Below are 23,697 nucleotides of genomic sequence, written 5' to 3'. Positions count from 1 at the left end.
ACATTATTCACCAAGCCTGTGAAACGTTGTGAACTCATGCAGACGGAGTGCCAACATAGAGCAGCTCAAACTCTTCCTCCTGGTTTGTTACCAGCACTATCTTGGACCCCACAACTCTTTTTGGTTTCTTCATCATGGGGAATGGGCAGCTACTCCTATTTTCTCTCACTTTAAACATCCTTCCTTAAAATTGCCAATACGCCTTCAGATAAAGCCAACTTTTACCTCTCTCACGTTCTCGCCTCACAGATCGCCCTCTTCTGATCAACACGTGGTTTCCTGTAGACAGATCTCATACATCTCCATTTCCTTTTTAATACTGAGACCTGGCTTAAGCCTCAAACAAGCCTGCCACCCAATTACAGCTTTTTTCACACCGAGGCCTAAGTGTAAGGCTGGGGAAACAGATAATTGCTATTTCAACCTTCTTTATCTTAAAGTACTCTCTTTGAATACAAAGTCTACGGAGTGCCCTTTTCTACAGCTGCATAAGACCACTAGATTTAATATTCTTTTGGCATATCCCTAGTAACCAACCAATGGCTTCTTGATTTAATCTCCATCATAAATGAAAGCACCACCAGGAGCTCACGCCTTGTTTTATCAGGGAACTTTAACCTACATGCAGACGAGCCAAACAGAAGGCAGATTTCTCTCTGCCACTACAGATCTTTTGCTAGCCCAATGGGTAAAACAACCAACACACAAAGATGGCCATACCCTGGGCAGGATGTTTACATTGGACAAAATCTGCCCACAACACTGTGGCTATCCCATGGTCAGACCATATTATGATCAAACTCCAGCTCAGTCACGAAATTCCAAATAGCGTGCCCCGCAAGACAAAAATATCAGTCCATAGATCCGGGAAGACTAATTCAAGACACTGAACTCCCCACGGGGTTCCCTAATCGTCCTCTAGAGGACAAGATCCAGTGTTGGAATCACAAACTAAAGGATGGTTTTGATCAGATTGCCCCAGTTCACTACTGTACCTATAGGAACACAAGTATCTATCACACCAGGCTAAGAATTCTGAGAACACAGTTACGTCATCAAAAAAGGAAATGGCACAAGACGAAGCAACCAGAGGATGAATACAGACTGAAAAACTCAATCAAACACCCTTGCTGAAATAAAGGCACAAAAAAAAAAAAGCCTACTACAAAAAAAGTCTTAGCAAAAGCAGATAGACTAAAGCAGCTCTACAAGCTCATATCACATATTTAGACCACCAGACGGTACAGTCATCTGGTCCTTCAACCCTTACAGCGGCCAGCCTTGTCATTTCTTTAACAATATTTCTTTCTTTATTTATTGGTTTTATATACCGTCGTTCAGTATTCTATCACAACGGTTAACAAGGCATAAAACATTAAAAGAAAACACATTATACACGCAAAAAGTAAAATTATAAAACCAACACATAATACAAGAAAAGTAGTTATAAATATCAAAAATTAAAAGTACAATAATATAACCAAATAAAATTATTAAGATAAATTAAGATAATTAAAATGAGATAATACAGACAGAAAATAAAATGAGACAAGGTAAGAACTCACTGGTGTTCTAGCTTTTCATGTTATTGCTTGCCTTCTACCTATTGGATTATGTTATTTCATTCCTGCTCATGTTCCTGGGATGGTATTGATACAATCTGTGCTAATCTTCTCTGTTTTCCAATATACTCAACCTCTCCCCTCCCCTCCACTACCTTTACAAGACCCTATTCCCTCACAAGATAGAGCTAGTCCCGGTTAGAAAACTCTCGACCTTTAAAACAATCACTTCCGCAGGGTTACAATTATTGCTAAAACAAATAAACCCTACTTCCTTATCAATCTTAGATCCTTTAACTTTCAGATCTTTACAAATCCTGAGCTTGGTCTTTTTTCCCCACTCACAGATATTATTAATGCCAGTTTACAGCTGGCAGAGTACCTGAAGAGTTACAAACTGCAACAATTCATGCCTGGTTCTTAAGAAGCAGAACCTTGACCCAGAACTACCAGAAAACTATTGCCCCTTTTCCAACCTGCTCAGTTATTTCTCTAAAATAACTGAGAAAGTTGTTCAGGTTCAACTATCCGGTTTCCTAGAAAAAACACTTGTATTACGCCCCAAGCAGTCAGGTTACAAAACAGCTCTCACCACCGAAACCAATCTCCATCTAGATAATGCTCAAGATGTGTTACTTGTCAGCCCTGATACGTGTGCTGCTTTTGTCACAGTTGCTCAGCAACTCCTGACTGCTTGACTGTATGAAATCGGCATACGAAATCAAGCCCTCAATTGGCTGAAATCGTTTTTAGAAAATAGGTCGTTCAGGGTCGTATGGAATTCTGCAGCCTCCTCACCTGGTCACCCACACTGTAGTGTTCCTCCAAGCTCGGTATTATTACCCATTCTTTGCAATCTCTACCTAGCTCCTCTATGGACAATTATACAGAGACCTGGTTTCTGTAGCTACATCTATGAAGACAACATTCAGGTAATAGTCAGCTGCAATCTCATCTTGGCTGATCCACTAACAAAAATAAACTGTTTAACCACAGTAGCAAACTGGTTAGCCGCCTTCAAACTACAAGTCAGTCCTACAAACTCAGAAGCTATGTGGCTTGTCAAGAAACTCCCGTCTCCTACTATAGCAGCAAAACGCTGCTGCTAAACTGATATTTGACAAGAACAAGTATGAGCATGTTACTCCTTTACTGCAGACCTTTGCACTGGTTGCCTGTTGTTTTATGTATTCAATTCAAGATAGGCTCTCTCGCCTTCAAAACCTTTCGCTGGGGTATGCCACCATACCTTGACCAGTCTTAGAACCCCCGATCAAGCGGGCCGGTTCCACCCATCTCCAAGGGAGATCAGACTTGAAAGCAAACGTGAAAAGAAAAGATAATCTCTCTTATCTTGCCCCAAGCTTGTGGAGTTCCTTCCCACTCACCCTTCTACTCGAGAAAGAGTCCCTTCAATTCCAGAAGGCCTTGGTATTTGATAATGCTTTATAATTTAGGAATTGTATAGCTGGTACAAATCCCGCTGGCTGTTTATTTTATTTATTTATTTAAAGGCTTTTATATACCGACATTCATTCGTCAATAGATATCACATCGGTGTACAGTTTGATTAAAATGCCTTATTAAAAGCATTTAAAATAGTCAATGAAAATGAAATACATAAAACTTAATACAATAAATACATCTAACACTTCATAAAAGTATAAGCACTAAAAGACAAGATAAAAGTAAAGTTTAAAAGATTTTTGGGACTCCAAAAACGCCTCTGGAAAAGCCGAGTTTTGAGTGTTTCATGCTGCATTGGATTTAGACCATTTTCTGTTGCTTAGAAACTCCAATTTAGCTTTCTTTCCTATATTATCCCATCAGATTTATATTACTATTTTAAAGTTTTATTATTATGGCACTATTATACAGGTTTTTGTTTTTATGTTATTTTTAAATTATTTTTTTATTATTGCCTCAGACTTTATGGTTTTCTTTATTGGATGGACTTTGTAGTAACTTTTATTCTTCTTTTACACTGCATCAATTTGCAATTGTGAGAGATTGTGATTTATCAAGAAAAAATAACATAGATATAAAATCTTGCAGTGATGAAGGTAATTTGAATGACTTTTTTTTTCAAGTGCTAAAAGGACTAGACCCAGCTCTATGCAAACAAACTCAAGGCTGAAAAATTAAAAATTCAGGTGACCAGATACTTCAGGAGGCTTAGGTTTCTTTGAGGATTAGGTCTGTAGATGTTGAAATGGATATCGGGTAGTTAAACAGTACTGAAGTTTTCCTCTCTCTGACTCGGAGGGCTGTTCCTGTTAGGTGACTCGACAAACAGAAAACTCAGACAGAGTAGTTCCAAACTGGTCTGACTGATTTGTGCAAGCGGTTTCATTCCCAGGTCACAATCCACAGAGGCAAGGAGTGTAAGCTTTCACATTCCAAGGTGGCAAAGTGAACATCAGACACAACCCTGGCAAGAAGCTCCTTAGTGGAGCTATTCCAGCCTCTACATGTTGGGGGCCAATGGAATGAGCTGAACGTTAAAACAATAGCTAAAGTTCAGTGCAGTTTAGCACACACTTCAAAGAATTTAACTCCCTACGCAAGTGCTTAGGTACTCCCAGACACAAAATGGGAACAACCTTTTATCACATCAGGTCTGTAGCACGCTGATGCCATCCTAATACATCAGGAGTTCAAAGAAAAGGCACACACGTTCTTAGGCTTCCTTGTTTAATGTAATGCCTTGTTTGCGCAAATTGCTATGGTTTTATGTAAACCGAATTGATTTGTAACTTGTTACAAGAATATCGGTATATAAGAGTCCTAAATAAATAAATAAAGTATGGGTAAGAGAAGGTTAAGAGGTGAATTTTCAAAATATTGAGCATATACGAAAGTAAGTAGCTTCTACTTGCGTATTCCATGTTTTATAAAAGTCAAAAATACGCAGTATGTTCACTTTTGTGCGCACATATGTGCATGTACAAAAGGCCAACAGTCACGCATGTAAGTTGCTATTTTAAAAGACACGCGTGTACACTTTCCAATTTAGCCGTGTATTTTCACACCTGCTAATGATCTGGCATGGCATTAAATATGTTTATTTTGTAGTACTGACTGTCTGATTGGAGAGTTCAGGCAGAAGAACCAGAAAGGTCTCGATGACCTGGAGAAGGACTGGACAAACTGGTGGACCAGTTGGTAAACTGGTTCATTTCCTTGATGTGCACGTTTAATTCAGTACTCACGTGAGTATGTCCAGGTTTACTTTCACACATAAAACATACGCACATATATATTTAAAATAGGTGGGTACAGTCCGCGCGTTCAAGCCATTGATATACATAGTTCAACACCCTGCTTGCATTCATGCATAAGCCCACATACATGGATTTCATGAAATGTGCACATGTCATATGCATGGATTATAAAATACTATAGCAAATACGCATGCAGCCACCTAAATGTGTTTATGCTGCTGTGCGCAGTTAGAACATAAGAACATATGAAATTGCCATACTGGGTCAGACCAAGGGTCCATAAAGCCCAGCATCCTGTTTCCAACAGTGGCCAATCCAAGTCACAAGTACCTGGCAAGTAACCAAACATTAAATAGATCTCAAGCTAGTATTGCTTATTAATTACTGTAATAGCAGTTTATGGATTTCTCCTCTAGAAACTTATCCAAATCTTTTTTAAACCCAGTTACGCTAACTGCTGTAACCACATCCTCTGGCAAAAGCACAACTATGTGCTGAGTGAAAAGAATTTTCTTTGATTTGTTTTAAATGAGCGTGTGTGTGTGTGTGTGTGTATTTATGTATCAGCTGTTGCGCGGGAGTGTGTGTGTGTGTGTGAGCAGGTGTGAGGGAGCATGTGTGTGGGGGGGGGGCAGTAGGTGTGAGGGAATGTGCATGTGTGGATGTGTCGTGTGCGAAGGAACATGCATGTGTATGTATGTATGTGGTAGGAGAAAGTTTGTGCACCTTCTCATCCCCCTAATCCAGAACAATCTCAGGGTGACTGTAAAGTGCAGAAAGCAGGGCACTTTAAAAAAATTCTTATTGGTTTTAATTATTGGGTGTTAGCTCATGTCTGCAGTTTTAAGATATTCTATTGGTTTTTGGGACATTTTTTAAATGTTATATGAGCTTAATTATTGGGTGTTCAGCCTTTTTGAAAAATGTATTCTTTTTATAAGTTTGGCTTTACTATTACTGATTTATATTTCTTGATTTCATTGTTTGATGTTTTATGAGGAATGGTAATGTTTCTCTTTTACCATTATTGCACTGCATACAGGATCTGGCTTGTTGTCGTCTCCAGTTCAGTTTTTGTCTGCACATTTATATTTATACTTTAAGATCTCTTTAATCTGTATTTGATGAGGGTCAGTCAGTGCTCTGCATGTGTGATTAAGGTGAGGTGTTCTGCTAGCCTGTAGTTTCTGCTCAGAGATCTGTAGCAGCTTAACTTGCTCTGTTTTCCATATGGTAGGTGTATTGGTGTTTTAGGGCCTGGTGTAATATTTGTAGCATTTGAATGCTGGCTGTTAGTTTTGGTATTGAACATAAGAAATTGCTATGCTGGGACAGACCAAGGGTCCATCAAGCTCAGCATCCTGTTTCCAACAGTGGCCAAGCCAGGCCACAAGAACCTGGCAAGTACCCAAACACCAAGAAGATCCCATGCTACTGATGCAATTAATAGCAGTGCCTATTCCCTAAGTAAACTTGATTAATAGCCATTAATGGACTTCTCCTCTAAGAACTTATCCAAACCTTTTTCGAACCCAGCTACACTAACTGTAGGTGTTACAATAGGCTTAATGCAATATGGGATCCAAGTGGTTTTTCTATTTTATTTTTAATTTTGCAGGGTTTTCTGGTTAGCAGCACAGCAGTGACTGTACTTTGAATGTCCTTTTTAATGGAAGAACTCTTATAAATGCATAATGTTTAACTGTATGTGGGGAGGGGGGATACAAGGCTGTAAGGTTCCCTTATGACACCAGTCCTGGCTGCACATGAGAAAGGACTCTAGCGCTGTGCTGCTTTGGGTCCTGTGGCTCTCTCTAGCCTCGGCCAGGGCTTCATCTGTCTGTTTAGAGCCTGGAGGACCAGCAGGGATCCTGCCTGGGCTCCCCTCGAGCAGGCAGGCAGTGCAGACCCCGTCGCACACATTCAGTGGGAATGTACTGGAGTGATGGCAAGGGCATGGAGAACTGGATGCAAGCTGCAGTCACAGAAAGGAATGGGATGAGCCCGGAGGAAGTGCCTTCTGCCTGCAGGGCTCTCCAGTGGTGAGGTGCGGAACCAATGAGGCTCCTGGGGTGGAAGTGCCACGAAGGCTGGGCAAGGGCTGGCAGCAAGCAAAGTCTTTTTGTACATAATGATGCAGCAGTACTGGAGTGGGGGCACTCACTGAGAGACCGGAGGAGCAGCAGCAAAATGTGGAACGTGTGTGTCAACGTGTCTCTCTCTCTGGGATGCAGAACCCCCCCCACCCCCCCAATACACACACACACACACATTCTCTAGGACAACCCTACATTGAGAGCGAGTGTGTGTGGTCTCTCTCAGACACAAAGTGGGTGAAAGAATGGGTGTGGGTGTCTGCCACCGGCTGGCAGTGGGGTTGTCACATTACTTGGCAACTGGTTCAAGAGCTGATTGGTTGGCAAGTGTTTTACTGGCTTAGGAATTCAAGATGTAGCGAAACAGAGGGCAACATGGATGGAAGAGGGCCTACAGCTCTGGTTTGCTCACCTCTGGAATATGGTGTGTGCTCTACTACTTACAGGCCGATACAGAAAAACGCGCGGGAGAGCCGGCAAGCGTCCGCTCTCCCGGCGCGCGCACAGGCCACTCTTCTGGGCGCGCGATTCAGAAAGCCCAGGTATGTAAATGAGGGCCCGCAGTAAAAAGAAGCGCTAGGGACACTAGCGCGTCCCTAGCGCCTCCTTTTTGACAGGAGTGGCGGCTGTCAGCGGGTTTGACAGTTGACGCTCAATTTTACCGGCATCGGTTCTCAAACCCGCTGACAGCCACGGGTTCGGAAAACGGACGTCGGCTAAATTGAGCGTCCGTCTTCGGACCCGCGAACAGATTTTTTATTTTTTTTTTAATTTTGGGGCCTCTATGATATTAAGTCGGAGGGTGTACAGAAAAGCAGTTTTTTCTGCTTTTCTGTATACTTTCCCGGAGCGCACTTTACTGTATCGGCCTGTTAGTTATTTAGGAAAAATGTGAAACTTCTATTGCAAATGTATGGGTTCCATTCTGGCAGGCTGCAGGTCACATGATCCACCTCTGACGGGTGAGTTTGGCGTGCTTTCGGGAACTATGGGGAAAGCACACAGGGGCATCAGGCAGACACCCCCATGGGCCAGTTTGGAGAAAACCTCCCCCAGGGCTATTTTGCTGCAATCGGCCCCTGGCCAGAGAAAGTGACTCTGAAACCCCTCAAGGCATGCATAGGAGACCCAGCCCCAGATTTACCTTGTGGACAAAGAAAAGAGCCATACATTACATTCTGCCCGTCAACTTACCGGCCCAATTTTAAAACAACACATCTTTGGTATAAATCATGCCATTCCTTTCCTGCAAGGGAGAAATTGTGCAGGGAAACACTTAGGTGCTGAGACACCCATGGATGGGTCCTTCTGCCGCAACCTACAACCCTTAGAACAAGGGGGAAAGTCCCCCAGGCGTTCCTGATGCAGACCACACATTAGGCGCTAAGGCATGTGGTTGGACTTCTCTTTGAACTGCCCTCCGAATGAGTTTGTCTTTTGTCTGAGAGTTAATGGTGGAGGGGCCAGCGATCCACACAAAGGGGGAAAGAACAAACATGTCCTTCCAGCAGGGTGGCTCCTTCCAGCCCTGTCTGTGCAGCTGCCAGAACAAGCCCCGGCTGGCAGGGGGAGGGGGATCTGCCCAGGGCACTTTGCAGCCTGCCGGCTCGGAGGCCGTTTGCACATGGGGGGGCGAGGGACTCCCAGCCCCAAAAGGGCTGCTGCCCCTTCTGCTTACTTATTTTCCAGGGGGTTTTGCTCTCTTAAGCCGGTTGCAGGCACGCTGCTTACCAATGCACAAGCCGTCCCAAAAGAAACACCATTAAACTAGGAGGCCCGGATTTTCAATAATGCGCGTTCTGAAAAGAACATCTACCGGCGCCGCTGCAGCCCCCGCTGCTCCCTCCTAGCAGCCGAGCGCCGGCGCACGCCCTCTGGAGTGCGACCGAAACGGCAACGACCCGAGCGGAGACGAAAGCGCCAAACGAGCCAACTCACGGGCAGAGGTGATGCCTGGGGGGCGGCGGCGGAAGGCAGGTCCCATGGCCCCTGGGCTGGGCTCCGATCTCCGGGCTCCGCTGGCCATTCGGCTGTGCCCCTCCGCAGCTGGGGCTCGAGTGAGCCTCGCACCCACCGGCTGGAGGTGGAGCCTGGGGAGGCAGAGCGGGGCTGGAACTCCTCCCTTTCGGATCTGGAATGAGCTGGCCCGGGGAACGTGTGACTGCTGGAAAGACGACGGGGGAAGCCAAGCTCGGAGCCTTGGCTGATAGCCGGGGACCCTGGAGCACGCGTAATCGGCTTTCAGGCATTTTATTCAAATGACCCTGGCTGACTGGAGCTCCTGCTCTTATCTACCGCCTGCGCGATAAAAGGGGTCACCCCCCCCCCAGCCAGAGGCAGTGACAGCCCGAGGGATTAGAAGCGATGCCCAGGGAGATAAAGGAGGGCCTCACCCCGGGGTCATAAAGGTTATCCGCGTGGCGTTGGATTCGCAGGGAGGTCAAGAATGCGAAGCCCAGGCTCGCAGTCATTTCATGGCAGCAACCCCTCCCCCTCCCCCAGCCATGGCTCCGGTGCTGTGGGCTCAGGACTAGGTCTTGGTGTTAAAGCCCCGCCTAGCAAAGGCAGCTGTGCACAGAAGGGCACCAGGAAAGCAAAAACGTTGTCAGTAAAAAAAAACACAACCCAAAAGTTAATGAACTGACAACCCCCGATGCGAGCTCCTGCTCCTGTCTGACAGGTAATACAAGAACAGCTGAAGAATCCCACACAGGGACTGGGGCACAGCCCTGCCCGCAGCTGCTTCCGCCTCATGCACTTAACCAGTGCTGTAGTGACAAATGCTTCGCTGCTCAGGGTCCTAAACACAGCACACCCTTTTTTTTTTTTAGGGAGAGCTCTCGGACTGATTGGAGAACTTGGGCTGATCCAGGAAGACAATCCAACAAGGAAGAACATGCAAAACCACTAGGACCCTGCCCATAGTGCAATGTACACATTGATCTGGCTGCATTATTGCCTTGTAGTCCTACGCTAGTTATTTTGGAGAGTCTTACTGTTTATTAAGAAGTGTAACAAGGGTGAACCACATAGCTCCGTATCCAAGAGAACAAGCTAAGCCAGTCCTGGTCTTACCCCATTGCCTGCAGGGAGATGTAGTTCTCTTAAGTTTATGGCCCAACAGTTTCCGCTGGTTCCTTTGGGCTTCCAGTTTAATCAGAACAAGCCTCTATTGGGGAACAGGGCCATAAGCTTTCCTTCCCAAGCTTCCCCCTGTCTTAAATATTCCTCTCTCAGTCTAGTCATTGCAGTCAGGCCTGGATTTAGGAACAGGTAACTGTGGTGCCCCAACCCAATCACAAGCCCTGCACTGGCAGGGCTGCCATAGGGCCTGGGGGCAAGGGCCGGAAGGCCCCCATTGCTGCTGCGTAGGGCTCAGAGCACCACCCCTCTCTATAGCATGTGCTGACAAAGGTGAAGGAGAGGACCAGAGAGGGCAGGATCTGGCCTGGGGCAAGTTGGGCTTCCTCCTCACAGCCCCCTCTCCTCCCACTATTGATGAATGGGATGGGAGTTGACCCTCACCCAACCTCACACTCTCCAATTATTACAGGAGCAGGGGGAGGGGGGCAGAACACCTCTGCCCTGATTGCCTATGGGCACCCAGTATTTAAATCCAGCCCTGATTCCAGGGTCAACAGCCAACTCCCCCTCTCTGCTAATGGGGATTTCAGTCTGGCCCCCAACTGGCACCATTGTGCAATAGTCGAGACTCTCCCCCCAGCGACTGTACATGCACCTCCTCAGCATCTCTAGCTCTGGCTGATCAGGGAAGCAGAATTCTGAAATTGCTAGTGAGTCACTGGCTTGGCTAAGATATGATTCTGGTCCCCCTAATAGTTTCCCTAAGAAAAACAGGCCTAAATCTCCATGCTGCATGGGATAATGCCAGGACTTGTCCCTCTGTTCATAAAACTATATGAGCACCAACCAGGATGTTTGAACTGACGGATTGGATAGGATCAACACCTACACTTATACATGTATTTTATAAAATATCATGTAGCATTGCTCTGAAAGTACATATGTATCAGTAGAGACAGTTTGTTTTTTTTATTGCAGCCATCGGCACGGGCTATTCATCCAGTTTATAAAAGTGCACACATTTTATGCATCAGCTACTTGTAACATGAGCATGGATACATTGAGGCAGGTGTTTGATAACGCTAGCTGTTGTATGCATATCATTTTCCTTTTGAAGATAATATGTGGGTATTGCCAAGCACCCGTTCACAGAGACTTCTATCAGTTGAGCCAGACCTTCAATTCATTTACCCACACTCTCCGCCCCAAAACTCCAGACGACACAGAGAGATCAGCTTTCATTTCCGTGACTTGAATAGCAGGTGTAAAAGCATGAGTGCATGTTTAATGTGTATACTCCATTTATAAAGGTAAGCCCTGGGCTAATAGTCCTGGCTAAGGTCCCAGGAACCACACCTCAAACACAGTCTCTGATGTTCAAACGAGCCACAGTGTCAGTTTTAAGTTCACATCCACCATTATTCTTCCAGGCCCTATGCCTTGCTTTTACTCAAATCCCATGATGGAGTTCAGGTAAACAGCACTGATGAGCATTCAGTTATAACTATAGTAATAATGCTCCAAGGACAAGCAGGATTTTAGTCCTCACCAATGGGTGACATTATCAGATGGAGCCCAGCATGCAAAACAGATGGCAAAGGTTCTAGAACGTTGCCTGAGCCTCGCTGAGCATGCTGGGTCTCTTCAGTCTTTTTTTTTTTTTTTTTTTTAGCAGAGGCCAGTAATTCATGGTTAGGTGAGTAACCTTTTTGCTGTAGTGTACTGTTTTTTTCCTGGCATTGTCTAGGTATCTTGTCAGGATCGTGTGAGTCAATGTGGGGTCCCTCAGTTTTCCCTCATCTCCTTACCTGAGTTTTTCAATATTGCTGATAAGTTTTGTTTCGTGTTGACCCCTGGAGCGGTAGTGCACTCGTTGGCAGTAGCCATCAATGGCTATTGGCCAATCTATTTCGCTATCGCGTCCCTTTTATTTGGCAGCACCATGCCAGTTGCGGGGTTCCAGTGATGCCCTCAGTGTGGGAGGATTATTTCTAGCACTGATCCTTATAATAGATGCCTCATCTGCCTGGGGCCGTTGCATGATAGCTGGGGTTGCTGTACATGCACTCAGATGACTCCAAAAGAACACCAGGCCTGACTGGAGAAGACGGACCAACTCTTTGGACTCACAAAGACTGATTCATCAGCATCAGAGACATCAAGAGCCCTTGGAGCCACACCAATGCCTGTTGAGCCATCAATGTTGGCTGGGCCATCGGCTCCATCAGACTGATGACTTTCAGGGGCACCAGATAGGGGTCATCATCCCGTTCCTTCAGGCTGAAGACATTGGGTTCATCATCTTCAGCCTCAAAACTAGGGACAGACCAAGCCGAGGATCGAGAGAAGCTGAAGAAGCATCAGTCCCTGTTGATATACAGTGCCAGGCACAGGGATGCACCAGCTTTTATTGCATTGCTCCCAAAGTGAGCCCATGGGGAGGAGGCAAGTCCTTCATGGGTCCTAGGGGTTTGTCATGACCTCCACTGGTCCTTATGTCCACCACTGATCCTCCTTCTCAGTTCTTCCTGGATCCCAGACCATCTTAGCATTGGCAAAGAGGAGTTGAAGAAGTGAGTCCAGCACATCATAGAGAAGGGACTGTAGGGTCTTGGTGTCAGTGTACCAATGGCACCATTGCTCCTCAAGCCACTGCTCGGCTCCCTTCAAGTGCTTATCAGCACTATGTCTATACCAGTACCGGTGTCGGTACCCATTGGGGCACTGGAGCCATGGCCAGCCAGGCAGGTGGTCATCCATGGTTCCTCAGATGAGAAAGAAACCCCAAAGTCAAGGTCGGTCTCAGGATTCAAGCCCAACCGAGCAGTTGCATTGGTTCTTATGGCACTAGACAAGGACAGAGCACATTGTACGCCATCCCTTATCTACAACAGTGAGGTGGATCTTTTTGACCCTTGAGAGGAGGCTCCTCAGAAGCGTTGAAGGACAAGGCATCAGATGGCCTCCCCTCTGAACCCTCTCCTCCCACAGGTAGAAGGAAGTCTATTGAGGAAGACATCTTCACAGGTTTTGTCCAGTTAATGGTGGAAACCATCCTATTTTTGTTACAGAAGAGGATACCCAGCACAAGTTGCTGGATATGCTCCAGTATGTGGAGCCTCCTAAGGAGAACATGGTAGTCCCAATACATGAGATCCTTATGGAGTTGCAGAGGAGGAAGTGGGGAAAACCCCCTCCCAGTTTCTCCAGTTAATAGGAAGGTGGACCTGATTTTTTTCATCCAAAAAGCTCCTGGATTTGACAAGCATCAGCTGCTACACCAATCTGTCATGGTTGAATCCACTCTCAAGGGAGCCAAGCACCTTTGGACCTATGCTTCCTTGCCCCCCAGGAAAGGGGAAGGATGCAAGGGCCATTGATACACTTGGGAGGAAGGTGTTTCAAGGAGCTATGCTTAGTGCCTGCACAGCAGCCTACTAGCTCTTCATGGGCCAGTATATACAGGACATCCTGAAACAGGGGGAGGTGATTTAATGTTGATAAATGTACAGATGACAAATTGCAAATGAGCAGCATCATCTTCCTGCTCGGCCAAGTAAAAAGATCCATGTAGAATTTTCTAAATGTACCCGCAATCTCATTTGGCCCAGTACATCACATATTAGGCACCGATATCAAGCCATTAACAAATCTAGAACGACCCTGCTCCCTGGTTAAAATTAGCTAGCATTCATCCAGGATGGTTTCCATATCAAAAAATGTGTTTTAAAGCAAAAAGAGGCAGTAGCTCTCTTATATAGCAGATCATTTAACAATTTTTGTTCAGCTTAATACTTTAATTTTGCTTCTATAGACCAGGAACTGTCCAATGCTATCTCATTAGAAGCTAGGTTCTCCTCATTGATTTTTTTCTTTGTATATGCCACAAGACTAATAATTTCGTCTCTCACGACTACCTGTGCCGTCTCCCAGTACAAAACTGGGTTTGAAAGATGTGCATTGGAGTCAGCAAAAAGTTGCCATTTCTTTTCCAAATATATTTTAAACTGAAGAGCAGTGAGTAACCAGTGAGGCATTTTACAAGATAAAAACTCTTTAGTAGATTTAGCAGGAAAAAAATGAACAAATGTCAGGACTATGGCTCGGAAATCTCTAAAGGACCAATAGATGCATCTACTACTTTGGGGAAAAGGAGTTCAGAGACCAAAATGTAATCATTTCTAGACCATGAGTCATGTGCCCTAGCACGATGAGTAAATTCTTTTGACCCTGGATTAAGAGTCCTCCAACTGTTTATAATGTGTAACGTATTTCATAAGAAACCCACCCCTTTTGTAGTATGGGCACATGTCACTGCTTTCCCTTTTTTTTTTAAATCTAAATTGGGGTCAGCCACCCCGTTTAGATCACCACCCAAAATGATAATTACCCATTGCTGATATATCCAATATCAACTTAACAAAAAATGGATGATTGTAGTGATTTGGAGCATATACCAAGACCAGCAGGACCAACCAGCCAAATAATTTACCACAAACTAAAACATAACGACCCTCCGGCTCGGAGTGGGTGTGTTCCCTACAAAAGGATATATTCTGATGTATAAGAATAGTCACGCCACCTTTAGTAGAGCCAGAAACAGAAAAAAGTTAGGATATCCCCCCCATCTCCTTAATTTTGCATGGTTGGCTTGTAAAAGATGCATTTACTGTAAGAAAACTAGGTTACCTGTCCTTCTATTTAATTGTAATATAATCTTTGCTTGCTTGATCGGTGAATCCATACCTGCAACATTCCACCACCCCACTTTGTGTCCATTACAGTTAAAACTTATTACTTGAAGCGACAATTGAAAATATAGTGAGAAAGGATTGCATAATCCCAAAAAGAGCCACAGCCTCCTCTCCTACATGATGAAATATATCCAATGCATCCCAGATTATCAATTTAAACAATTGTATAACAAATCGCTCTCAGATCTGTTTTCCCTGTATATCCTTCCCAAACCACCCCGCTGGTAGGGCAATATTCCCTCGCCTCCAATTGTAACAAACCAAAGCAATTAAGTTCATGAAATATCCCCTTGTTCTCCATTACATAAATTCCCTTACTAAGTAATACTCTTTGAGAACTAGAGCCACCTAGGGATATGTTCAGGAGCCAACCCCCTTTTCATCTAGATAAGTTTACAAACAGCAAGACTTATCAGAGAGAAATAATTCACAATGAACTTCACCATAGCAAGAATAGGGAACTTTTAGCCTAGGACAAGATAGCCCTTGACTATCCTGTATTATTAACGGACTGGCGTAGAGATAGTAGTTAGGAATTTCTGCGCAGACTCCACATCTTCACAAACCAGGGAGAAGTTATTGGGCCAGATTTTCAGCTTCGTAGAATACTGCAAGGCAAATTTGATCGCCCACTTCACCCAAGTAGAACATCTTGGAACAGATTCCTTTTGTTTTGCAGAGAAATCCTGCAAAATTAAAATTCTATGTTCTTGAAAGGTTAAGACCCGGCATTTAGGGTAGGCTTGCAGAATTGCCAGTTTATACATACAATTCAGCAATTTGATAATTACTACTCATGGCTTATTAGGCTCCCAGGCGATGGGCATGCTGCATCTTGAGCAGGCCCTCCAACATTGATAAAAGAGTAGCAGGCAATCAGGATGCCAGAGTGCTCCACAGATTACTTTCGGTTAAGGATTCAGGAAGTCCCACAAGCCTCAAATTGCACCTTCAGGATCTATTTTCTAAATCTTCAATTTTTTCAGCTTGGTTCTGAAATTGCTTCTCCGAAGTATGGAAGTTGCACTACAAACCTGTCAAGTCATCCTCCACGACACTCAGCCTGCCTGCCTGCCACCTGGGCCTAGCTGCTGCCCGATGTCAATGATCGAAGTCTGGACTTCGAGAGTCAAATCAACTATTCAAGGTGGTGACCACAGATTCACTCAGCAGCGCCACATTTAAGACACTGATTTCAGATTGGGAGCAGTTTTCCATGTCGGTCGCCCTATTGCTTGTGGCAGGACGCACTACGATTTTCTCTTTCGTCACCGCTCTGCTGTACGTACCTTCGGCGTGTTCACGGGGGTTAAGTCGGCACTCAACTCGCAGCCAGGCACCAAAATTTTAACATTGTACCCTGCACTTTAAGTTAAATAATAAAGAAGTGCATGGGAATGGCACCTGGGACTTGAGATTAAGCTGCTCGGGAACACTGCTCCCACACCTCAGCAGTATTGCTCTCACTGGCTTAAGTCTGTGCTGAAAGGGGGTCAGATTTACAGTTTAAAATTGCCAATTCAGTACATAGCGCCACATTGATCTCTTATAGCGTGGACACAGAGGAGTCTTTTCTGCCGGCAGACATTTTGATGAGAAGGGGTCATGGTGTCTCTCTCCTTTTTAAATGATCTAGTGCTCAGTACTGCCAAGTATTAGGTCATAGATGTGTCCAGGCACACATCATCGATGATATGTTCCAGTTGAAGCTCCTCAACTGATGATACGCAGTAGATATTAAGTGTTTTTAGGGGGATTACGCAGCCATCTGGGCTCACCGCATCACGTCACGCCTAGGGAAAAAAGTGGGCCTAAAATTTTTAGGGCAAGTATGAGAAGATGAGAGTACTAAACTTAAATCCTTTCAGGATTTTCAAGAAGAATTTGAAGTAGAGAGAGGATCAGAAGCTTTCTACCAAAGGTTGGTGGAAGAGGTGGGTAGATATTAGAGAAAGGGGTGGCAGCCCCAAGTGTAGAGAGGATACTAATACAAAAAGATATACACTGTATGGGGGTGTCTCTCTCTCTTCTACAAAGCCCTGAACAAATGTCAGATTGAATAAGAACCACCCTTGGGTATAATACAGCAATGGAACAGGGACCTTAGTAATTAGCAGTGGGAAGGTATATGGAAAGAGGTACATATGATTGTGATATGCACTCGAGTAGAAATGATGGTTAGGCTTCTCCATAGAGTATACAGGTACCCTCTCTTTTATTCTAAGTTCTCACCAACCTCAACAGGGCTGTTGGTGGGGTTGTGATCACCCAGGATCTTACATACATGTCTGGTGGACCTGTCTACATATCACAACAGACTGGAAACAAGTTAAGGCAGAGTGCCGTACAACATGAGGAAAAGCAATCGATATAAAGCCTGAACTGTGCTTGGTGGGAATATATGGAGGGGGGGGGGATGACACACATGGCAAAGGTGCTTGGCTGACCAATCCATACATGCAGGGAGGTTCACAATAGTAGCACGGTGGAAGTCTGCTCCCACACTGAGTAGATAGCGGAAACAGGTGCATGAAACTGCGTTGGTGGAGAAGCTTAGCCATTTGTTTAAAAGAAAGATGTTGCTCTATAAAAAACCCAAAATCTGGTCCCCCTCCTGCCAGTACTGGAATAGACAGAGTAATTAACGGGATATGGAAACCGAACCTGGGTGAGACGATGTCAATTACAGAAAATTTGTACTGGTGGTGTAACAAACAGATGTGTTAACCAACCTTTGTGCCCTGCTGGGGGGGTGTTTGGGTTTTTTTCCTGTCTCAGGTATTCTTTAGTCTTTTTCTCATTATATCTGTACTGAAATAAATATAGAGAGTTAAAAAAAAACTAGGGGACTTGGAAGTCCTATTCTTACCTGGGCAAACTAGGAAAACTGCTAATGGCATCAGTGCACATATACACGCGGATGTTAGAAAATGGCCAAGTCCCTGGGCGCGGAGCGACAAATGCATGCATGCCTGCACTCGCGTGCCTCTTTAAAAGTTCTCATCGAAGAGCACTCCATTCCAGACTCCCATGAGGGAGCCACAAACCCCCGCTCACGCGTCTGTGTCCTCCCCTCTGCGAGTTAGAACATTCCTTCCGCCACCGATGCCCTGAAATCTCTACATAAAATATGTAAATTGGGATGTACATTGCAACCCAGCCTGGAAGGTCCTTGAAACACTCTGTGTACATAAACACGGTTCAGCTCAGCAGCGACAACACCCATGTACTCCCACCCCTTCTGAGAAACTTTGCTTAGTGTGCTGAAGCTACTTTTGCCCATACATGCTGCACAACCCCTCGTAAGCCTTGGAGAAACTTCCCACCAATAGCTTGTGTACACATAACCTTTAGGTGCTGAACTTATGAGTTAGGGGCCACGTTTTATGGGCAGAGCACAACTTTTATGCACACAAAGCTTGCTTTCTGCAACAATAAGCATAACTCATGCTTTGCCTGTGCATGTGGGTTTTTTTTTAAACTCATGCAGCATTAGAATACCATTCGCTTACTGCATGTGTAGTTAAAAAAAAAGTTAAGCACATGAGCAAAGAAAATGTGCACTGAGCTCCAATGCACAATGTTTCCCTCATGTCTTATTACAGTAGGACCCAATGCTGACAATCCTACATCTAGAAACATAAAAATGACAGCAAAAAAAAAAAAAAAGGACCAAATGGTCCATCCAGTCTGCCCAGCATGTTTATGGTAGTATCTGCTGCGCCGTGCAGGTTAGCCCCATGGTTATCTGTTTCCCCGATCATAAAGGCAGGGCTCCTGGGTGCTGTTTGAATCTAATGTCCCATTACCCCTATGCTGATCAGTTTTCCAGACCATAAAAGGCAGGGACCTTCACTGCTGTTTGAATCCAATTCCCTGTTAACCCCCCTGTCGTTGAAGCAGAGAGCAATGGTGGAGTTGCAGCAAAGTATCAAGCTTATTGGTTAAGAGTAGTAGCCACTGCGTCAGCAAGTTAATATTAACATAGGTAGTAGGAAGCATGATCTTCTCAGACCATAAACTTCTCATTCACACACATGCACGAGCCCTACAGCCACCCCCACAATAGACAGTAACCTCTTTACATTCAGAAATAGCCACAGTGAGTACAATTCATCTGAATGACAGGTAGACACATAGAACAAAACAGCACATTTTCTCTGGTCTGTAAAGGCTTCTAAGTCCTTTTCCTACATATTGTTTACCGCTCAGCAATTCCCAATAAATGCATTCTGCAAACAGTGGGGTACATTAGGCCATGATCTTGCTATAATGCACGTAAAACAGTGTTTAACACATGTTAAATGCCATATATTGTGCACTATTTAGGCCTCAAACCTGCTCCTATTTACAATGAACTGATCTGATCTACCTCATCACTGTGATATAGCTGGTAGTCCGGTATCATACTAGCCCATTGGCTATTCTCATTCTACTACATCTGAGACGCCAATTATATCTACCTCTTCATGCAGTGCTATACATTTTGAGCTACCCTTTTATTTTTTTTAGACTTCTGACATTTGCAAGCAGACACTGCACAGTATTTAAATAAATGTTTGTATATACAATCTTCCTGGCAGGTGACAGGGAAAATGTGGAATCTTCTTACTCCATCTGCTCTTTATTAATAAAGGCACCTGGGCAAGGAGACGTATATGCAGTTGCAGCCCATGCATTGTTTTTCTTTGTTCGCTTCCAAATGTCTTATAATATGTTGATGTTTGGTGGCCGCTTTGGGCTACTATTGGTCCTCTTGTCTTGCGGCGGTTGTAGTTGTGTTTATGCGTTCTCAATAAAAATGATTTTGGGGGAAAAAAAAAAAAAAGGCACCTGGGCTACCCTTGGAAGCAGGCAGGACACGCTAACTTCCCTCATTCGTATCTTTAACAAGGTCCCACACTCTGCAGCATTTTTTGCTGAGCAACTGTCACCTCTCTTCCCATGTTCTTGTTTAAATATTCCTCTATCTCCTTTTTTATTTAAAAAAAAAGGGACAAAACATTAGCACCAGCTGCCTGACCTGGCTCAAACATGGTTAAAAGTAGAGCCCATCCTTTTGGAATAAGCTTCCTAACTAAGCTCAAGCTCTCTTCGCTGTTCCATCATTTCATCCACAAGTTGAGACTGGAGCTCTGCTTGCCTCTAGGGTCCTGCGCAGAGCGTCTCCCACCCATTGCCTCATTGCTAGCCCCATGTAGTATGACAGCAGGCTTATTCCCAGCACCGGCTAAAACCATCTTCACACCAAGCAGGCTAGTTCTCAAGCGAACCTCATGTCCATCAGCTACCCAGTTATCTACATTCCTAATGAATGAACCACCAACTAGGATGGCTGTCCTAACCCTTCTCCTTCTGGGCACAAGGCCATGGAGGCCTATCTTCAGTACAAGATAAATAACCTGGGCAACCGAACACTGGAGTCCACAGGGAACTAGAAAAGACAAAAGAATCTCCAACCAATGGTTGGATAAAGGCAACAGACGGGGTCCTGCAGTTTGGAGCTGCACTGTCAAGCTGAACCATAAGTATACAGAACCAGTTACCGCTCATCAGACCAATCTAGTAGGCTTCAAGGTTCGACTGCCAGGGTTTCATGTCACCCTCCTGAATCCCTACAAGCTGATCCCAGTTGCAGGATGGCTATGCTCTCCTCCCACACCAGTTATGGCTCAGTGCCAGCACAAGTTTGTCTTCCAAATTCTGAACGTAAGGTATATTTGGGAATATTTGCATTGCTTAAGAGACTGGGAAGCCTATGACACAGAGACCAACAGCTAGAACCAATCCACACAAATTATCTGCCCACTTCTATAACAAAGCCAGACAGGGCCAGTGGAAGGAAAAGTATTCTATGAAGAATGGTGCACCTCCAACCTGTGACCCCTGGAGCTCTGGGCATAGACAGGATTAACAAGACTGGCTGACTCTCAGAACATCATGGTAGCAGTTATCTAGTCAACTTGGTGGGGGCTGGCCATACCCTGGGTAGTTTCTGATTGGACTAGCAGTAGATGTACCCCCCCAGATTGAGAGCTGGATATAAGGAGCCCTCACCTGAGACACCTTTGCTGGTCCAGTCTCCTGCGGTCTTCCCCCATGGGGACACTGCTCGACTGGCCTGATCCAGCCACACCAAGGCCGCTTGAAGCTTTGGTTTACCTAGGCTCTTGAGGTATTTCCTGAAGTCATCAAGCCCTGAACATGGCCTGCACTCTCAGCTGTTGCATCAGGCAAAGACCCCGCCTGGGTGGCACACCTGGTGGACTCCTTCCTTTGATGCAGCTGCTATTTTTCACTGCAGACAGTTGGGACCCCTGTTCTCTTTAGATGCTTTCTCTGCTCTTGCTGGAGTAGGGCAACATCCCAAGGGACCTGAAAAACTGCGCTACCCTCTGCCAAGGAGGACAGTGGCTGCGCGGGAGCAGTCACCCATTGAGAAACAGTACAAAAAAGGAGGCCAAGTTGGTTCCACACAAACTATTTATAAGCAAAACCAAACTTCAGCGTCGAGGCTACTTACCTCAGCAGTCTCACATCAATCAAGTACACACAGTTCTTGCCTAGACTGGTTTCCTGCCTTCTCCCTGTGGCCTCACTAGCCTGCTGGGCTCTGCCCTCTTATCCAAAGCTGCAGAGATCCACCCTGGCCTAGAATGCCTTGCTGGTATGGTTCTTAAGGAGGACCAGGCCAAATAGCTGTGGCCAGGCCTTTGAGGGAGTTTCTTATACACTCCCTCACAAGTATATAGTTACAGTGGTGCCTCCTTTGCGACTCCCAATAGGGATTCTCACTTTAAAACTATCATGCACCTACTTGCCTTGTGGAAGGGAAGAACCTTACATGGCTCCCTGACACCACTCAAAGATAATGTTTCCTTCTGGAGCCTCCTCTACCGTTGATGAGAGTTAGTGAAGTAAATTTCTCTTCTCAGAAAAGTGTAACAGAGGATTCTTCTCCCTCTGAGGTTACCTCCCTGTTTGCCAAATGGCCCAAGAGGCTACCTGCCTCCATTTCCTCATCCCCTGAATGGGGGTGGGGAGGGGGGGGGGGGGCACACCCAGACCTACAAGGGCAGATCTTGAACAGGTCCAAAACTCCCTAGCCAAACTAGGGCACTTGGGCGATCAGTCACATGGATCGAGTACCAGAAGGCCCTGAGATGTCTCCCCTACCAGGCAGCCTCTGCATGGCCCACAGGTCCTGGTGCATGACAGAACAAATCAGGAGAAACACACTAGCTGTGAGCACAGAGAGCCCCAAGCTGCCTCTCAGGTTCTCCCTCAGAAAAAAAGCATCAGAGGGCCAAGAAGGCTGGACTGAAGGAGAGCCAGGGCCATGGATTCCAAAGAAACCGCAGGGGAAAAGTCAGCACGGCAGCTATTCAGCTGCTGTGCAATCTGCCGCAGTAACGGAAGCTACCTGCTCCCCTACTCGGTGGCTTTCCTGCATGCGAGAGATTCAGGTTTAGCTTGAGTTGGTTCTCTCACTGAAGCCTCTGTGCTGCCATTACAAAGGGCGGCAAAAAAAAAAAAAAAAGTTGTCCGCATTGCACCAGTCCGGGATGATGGCCCCTGCCTACAAAAGACTATGGAGACCTCCCTAAAACTGCAGAAAATAATGCTGCACCCATGAGCCTTCCTCTATTTTTCTTAGGAAAAAAAAACCAAAAAACTATATAGCCTAACCTGCCTATCCCAGCAAGGAATAAAGAAAGGCAGAGGGAAGAGGGAGAGAGAGAGGCCTGCTGGGACGGGTGACTGATACCATCTGTTAACTTCCAGGCTCAATCGGCATCCTGGGAGCCACCGCCAGGACCTGCTTTAGAAGGCAGCCACATTCTGGAAGCCTGAACTAGAAAAAGAGTTTTCAAAAACCTGCTGCCATAGGGGTAAAGATCTTGCTCAACCAAGGGAAGTAGCCCAAAAGCTGTTGCCCTAGAAGCAAACCAGTAAACTGCTCTACCAGGAAGTAAGCCTCAGAGACCAAGGAGCAAAAATTCTGCACATATCACCATCTGCTGGAGACAGTGAATACTGGCAAGTACCTCATCTGCACCTCTTATACCAGCGATGAGGTCACTGAAAGGCTGGGCCCCTCCGTCTACATATAGAGTGAAAAACCTTGTGTGGACTGGTTTATCAGGATAAGAAACATCCTTTAGTAAGTTACTAATTTTTCTATAGCATTACTCAATGTACACAGCATTGCATAAAAACAGAAGTACCTTCTCCTCAGTAGAGCTTACAATCTAATCCAGACAAAAAAAAGAGTGAGAATTGCTTTTAAGAAAATGGTTAAAAAGCAATAAGACTGTAAGCAGGATAGTAAGGGGGTTAATATTTAAAAAGGCTTTTAGAATGGATTTGAAGGAGGCAAGGAGGAACATAAGGCACCAACTCAGCAAGACTGTTCCAGGCATGCAGTGCAGCAAGGTGGAAAGCAAGGCGTCAAGATTTGGTGGCCTAAGCCGGGCACAGGAGGGGTGCGGGGAGAGAAGAGGAAGTAGTAGAGAGCTGCAGAACGAAGGCTTTTGGACCAGCAGCTTGAACAGACAGGGAGTCAATGGAGTGACTTGAGAAGAGGGGTTATGCGTGTGTAGCAGTTAAGATGCACAGCTGAATTTTGGATAGCTATGTGGGGAGAGACGGTGCACTGGGAGACCTGCGAGGCTCATGCGCCAGCAAACACGTTTTTAAACCCGCTTCAGTAACTAGGTCTTTTCGGTTTGTGATCCCCTAGCCATTTCTCCTTACAGTCACCCTCTACCCCCAGTAAAGCCGAGGTAGGGTTTCATACTAGGGAGTTGCTTTGTATTCCCCCATCTTTTGTACACACATCAGGCAGAATTGGGAAATCCATTCTACCACACACTCACACAAGGATGAGATACTGGGCCCTAGACAGCAGCCAGCGGCTCCTGCCACCTGCTCCCCCATGAAGAGGAGATTTTCACTTTGCCTCCCATGCGTTACT

General features: G+C 45.4%; 1 protein-coding gene across 3 annotated transcripts in view; it reads right to left on the bottom strand.

Annotated features, from left to right (window-relative positions):
- Positions 1-9,123, bottom strand: part of LPAR2 (lysophosphatidic acid receptor 2) — a 49,072-nt gene extending 39,949 nt beyond the window's left edge. The window contains exons 1-2 of one of the 3 annotated variants that reach the window (XM_029584958.1): positions 8,821-8,921; positions 8,077-8,128 (exon numbers count right to left, since the gene is read on the bottom strand). In XM_029584958.1, coding sequence (XP_029440818.1) covers positions 8,077-8,100 — 24 coding nt within the window. In that variant the 5' untranslated portion in view covers positions 8,101-8,128; positions 8,821-8,921. Of the gene's footprint in view, positions 1-11; positions 103-8,076; positions 8,129-8,820 lie in introns of those variants that run through there. The other 2 variants (XM_029584959.1, XM_029584957.1) reach the window with 2 other exon arrangements.
- Between the last annotated feature and the right edge of the window lie 14,574 nt (positions 9,124-23,697).

This window comes from Rhinatrema bivittatum, chromosome 19 (genome assembly GCF_901001135.1).
Source record: "Rhinatrema bivittatum chromosome 19, aRhiBiv1.1, whole genome shotgun sequence".
Lineage (NCBI taxonomy): Eukaryota > Metazoa > Chordata > Amphibia > Gymnophiona > Rhinatrematidae > Rhinatrema > Rhinatrema bivittatum.
Note: the sequence above shows the minus strand (reverse complement) of the source record. Positions and strands in the feature narration are given on the sequence as shown.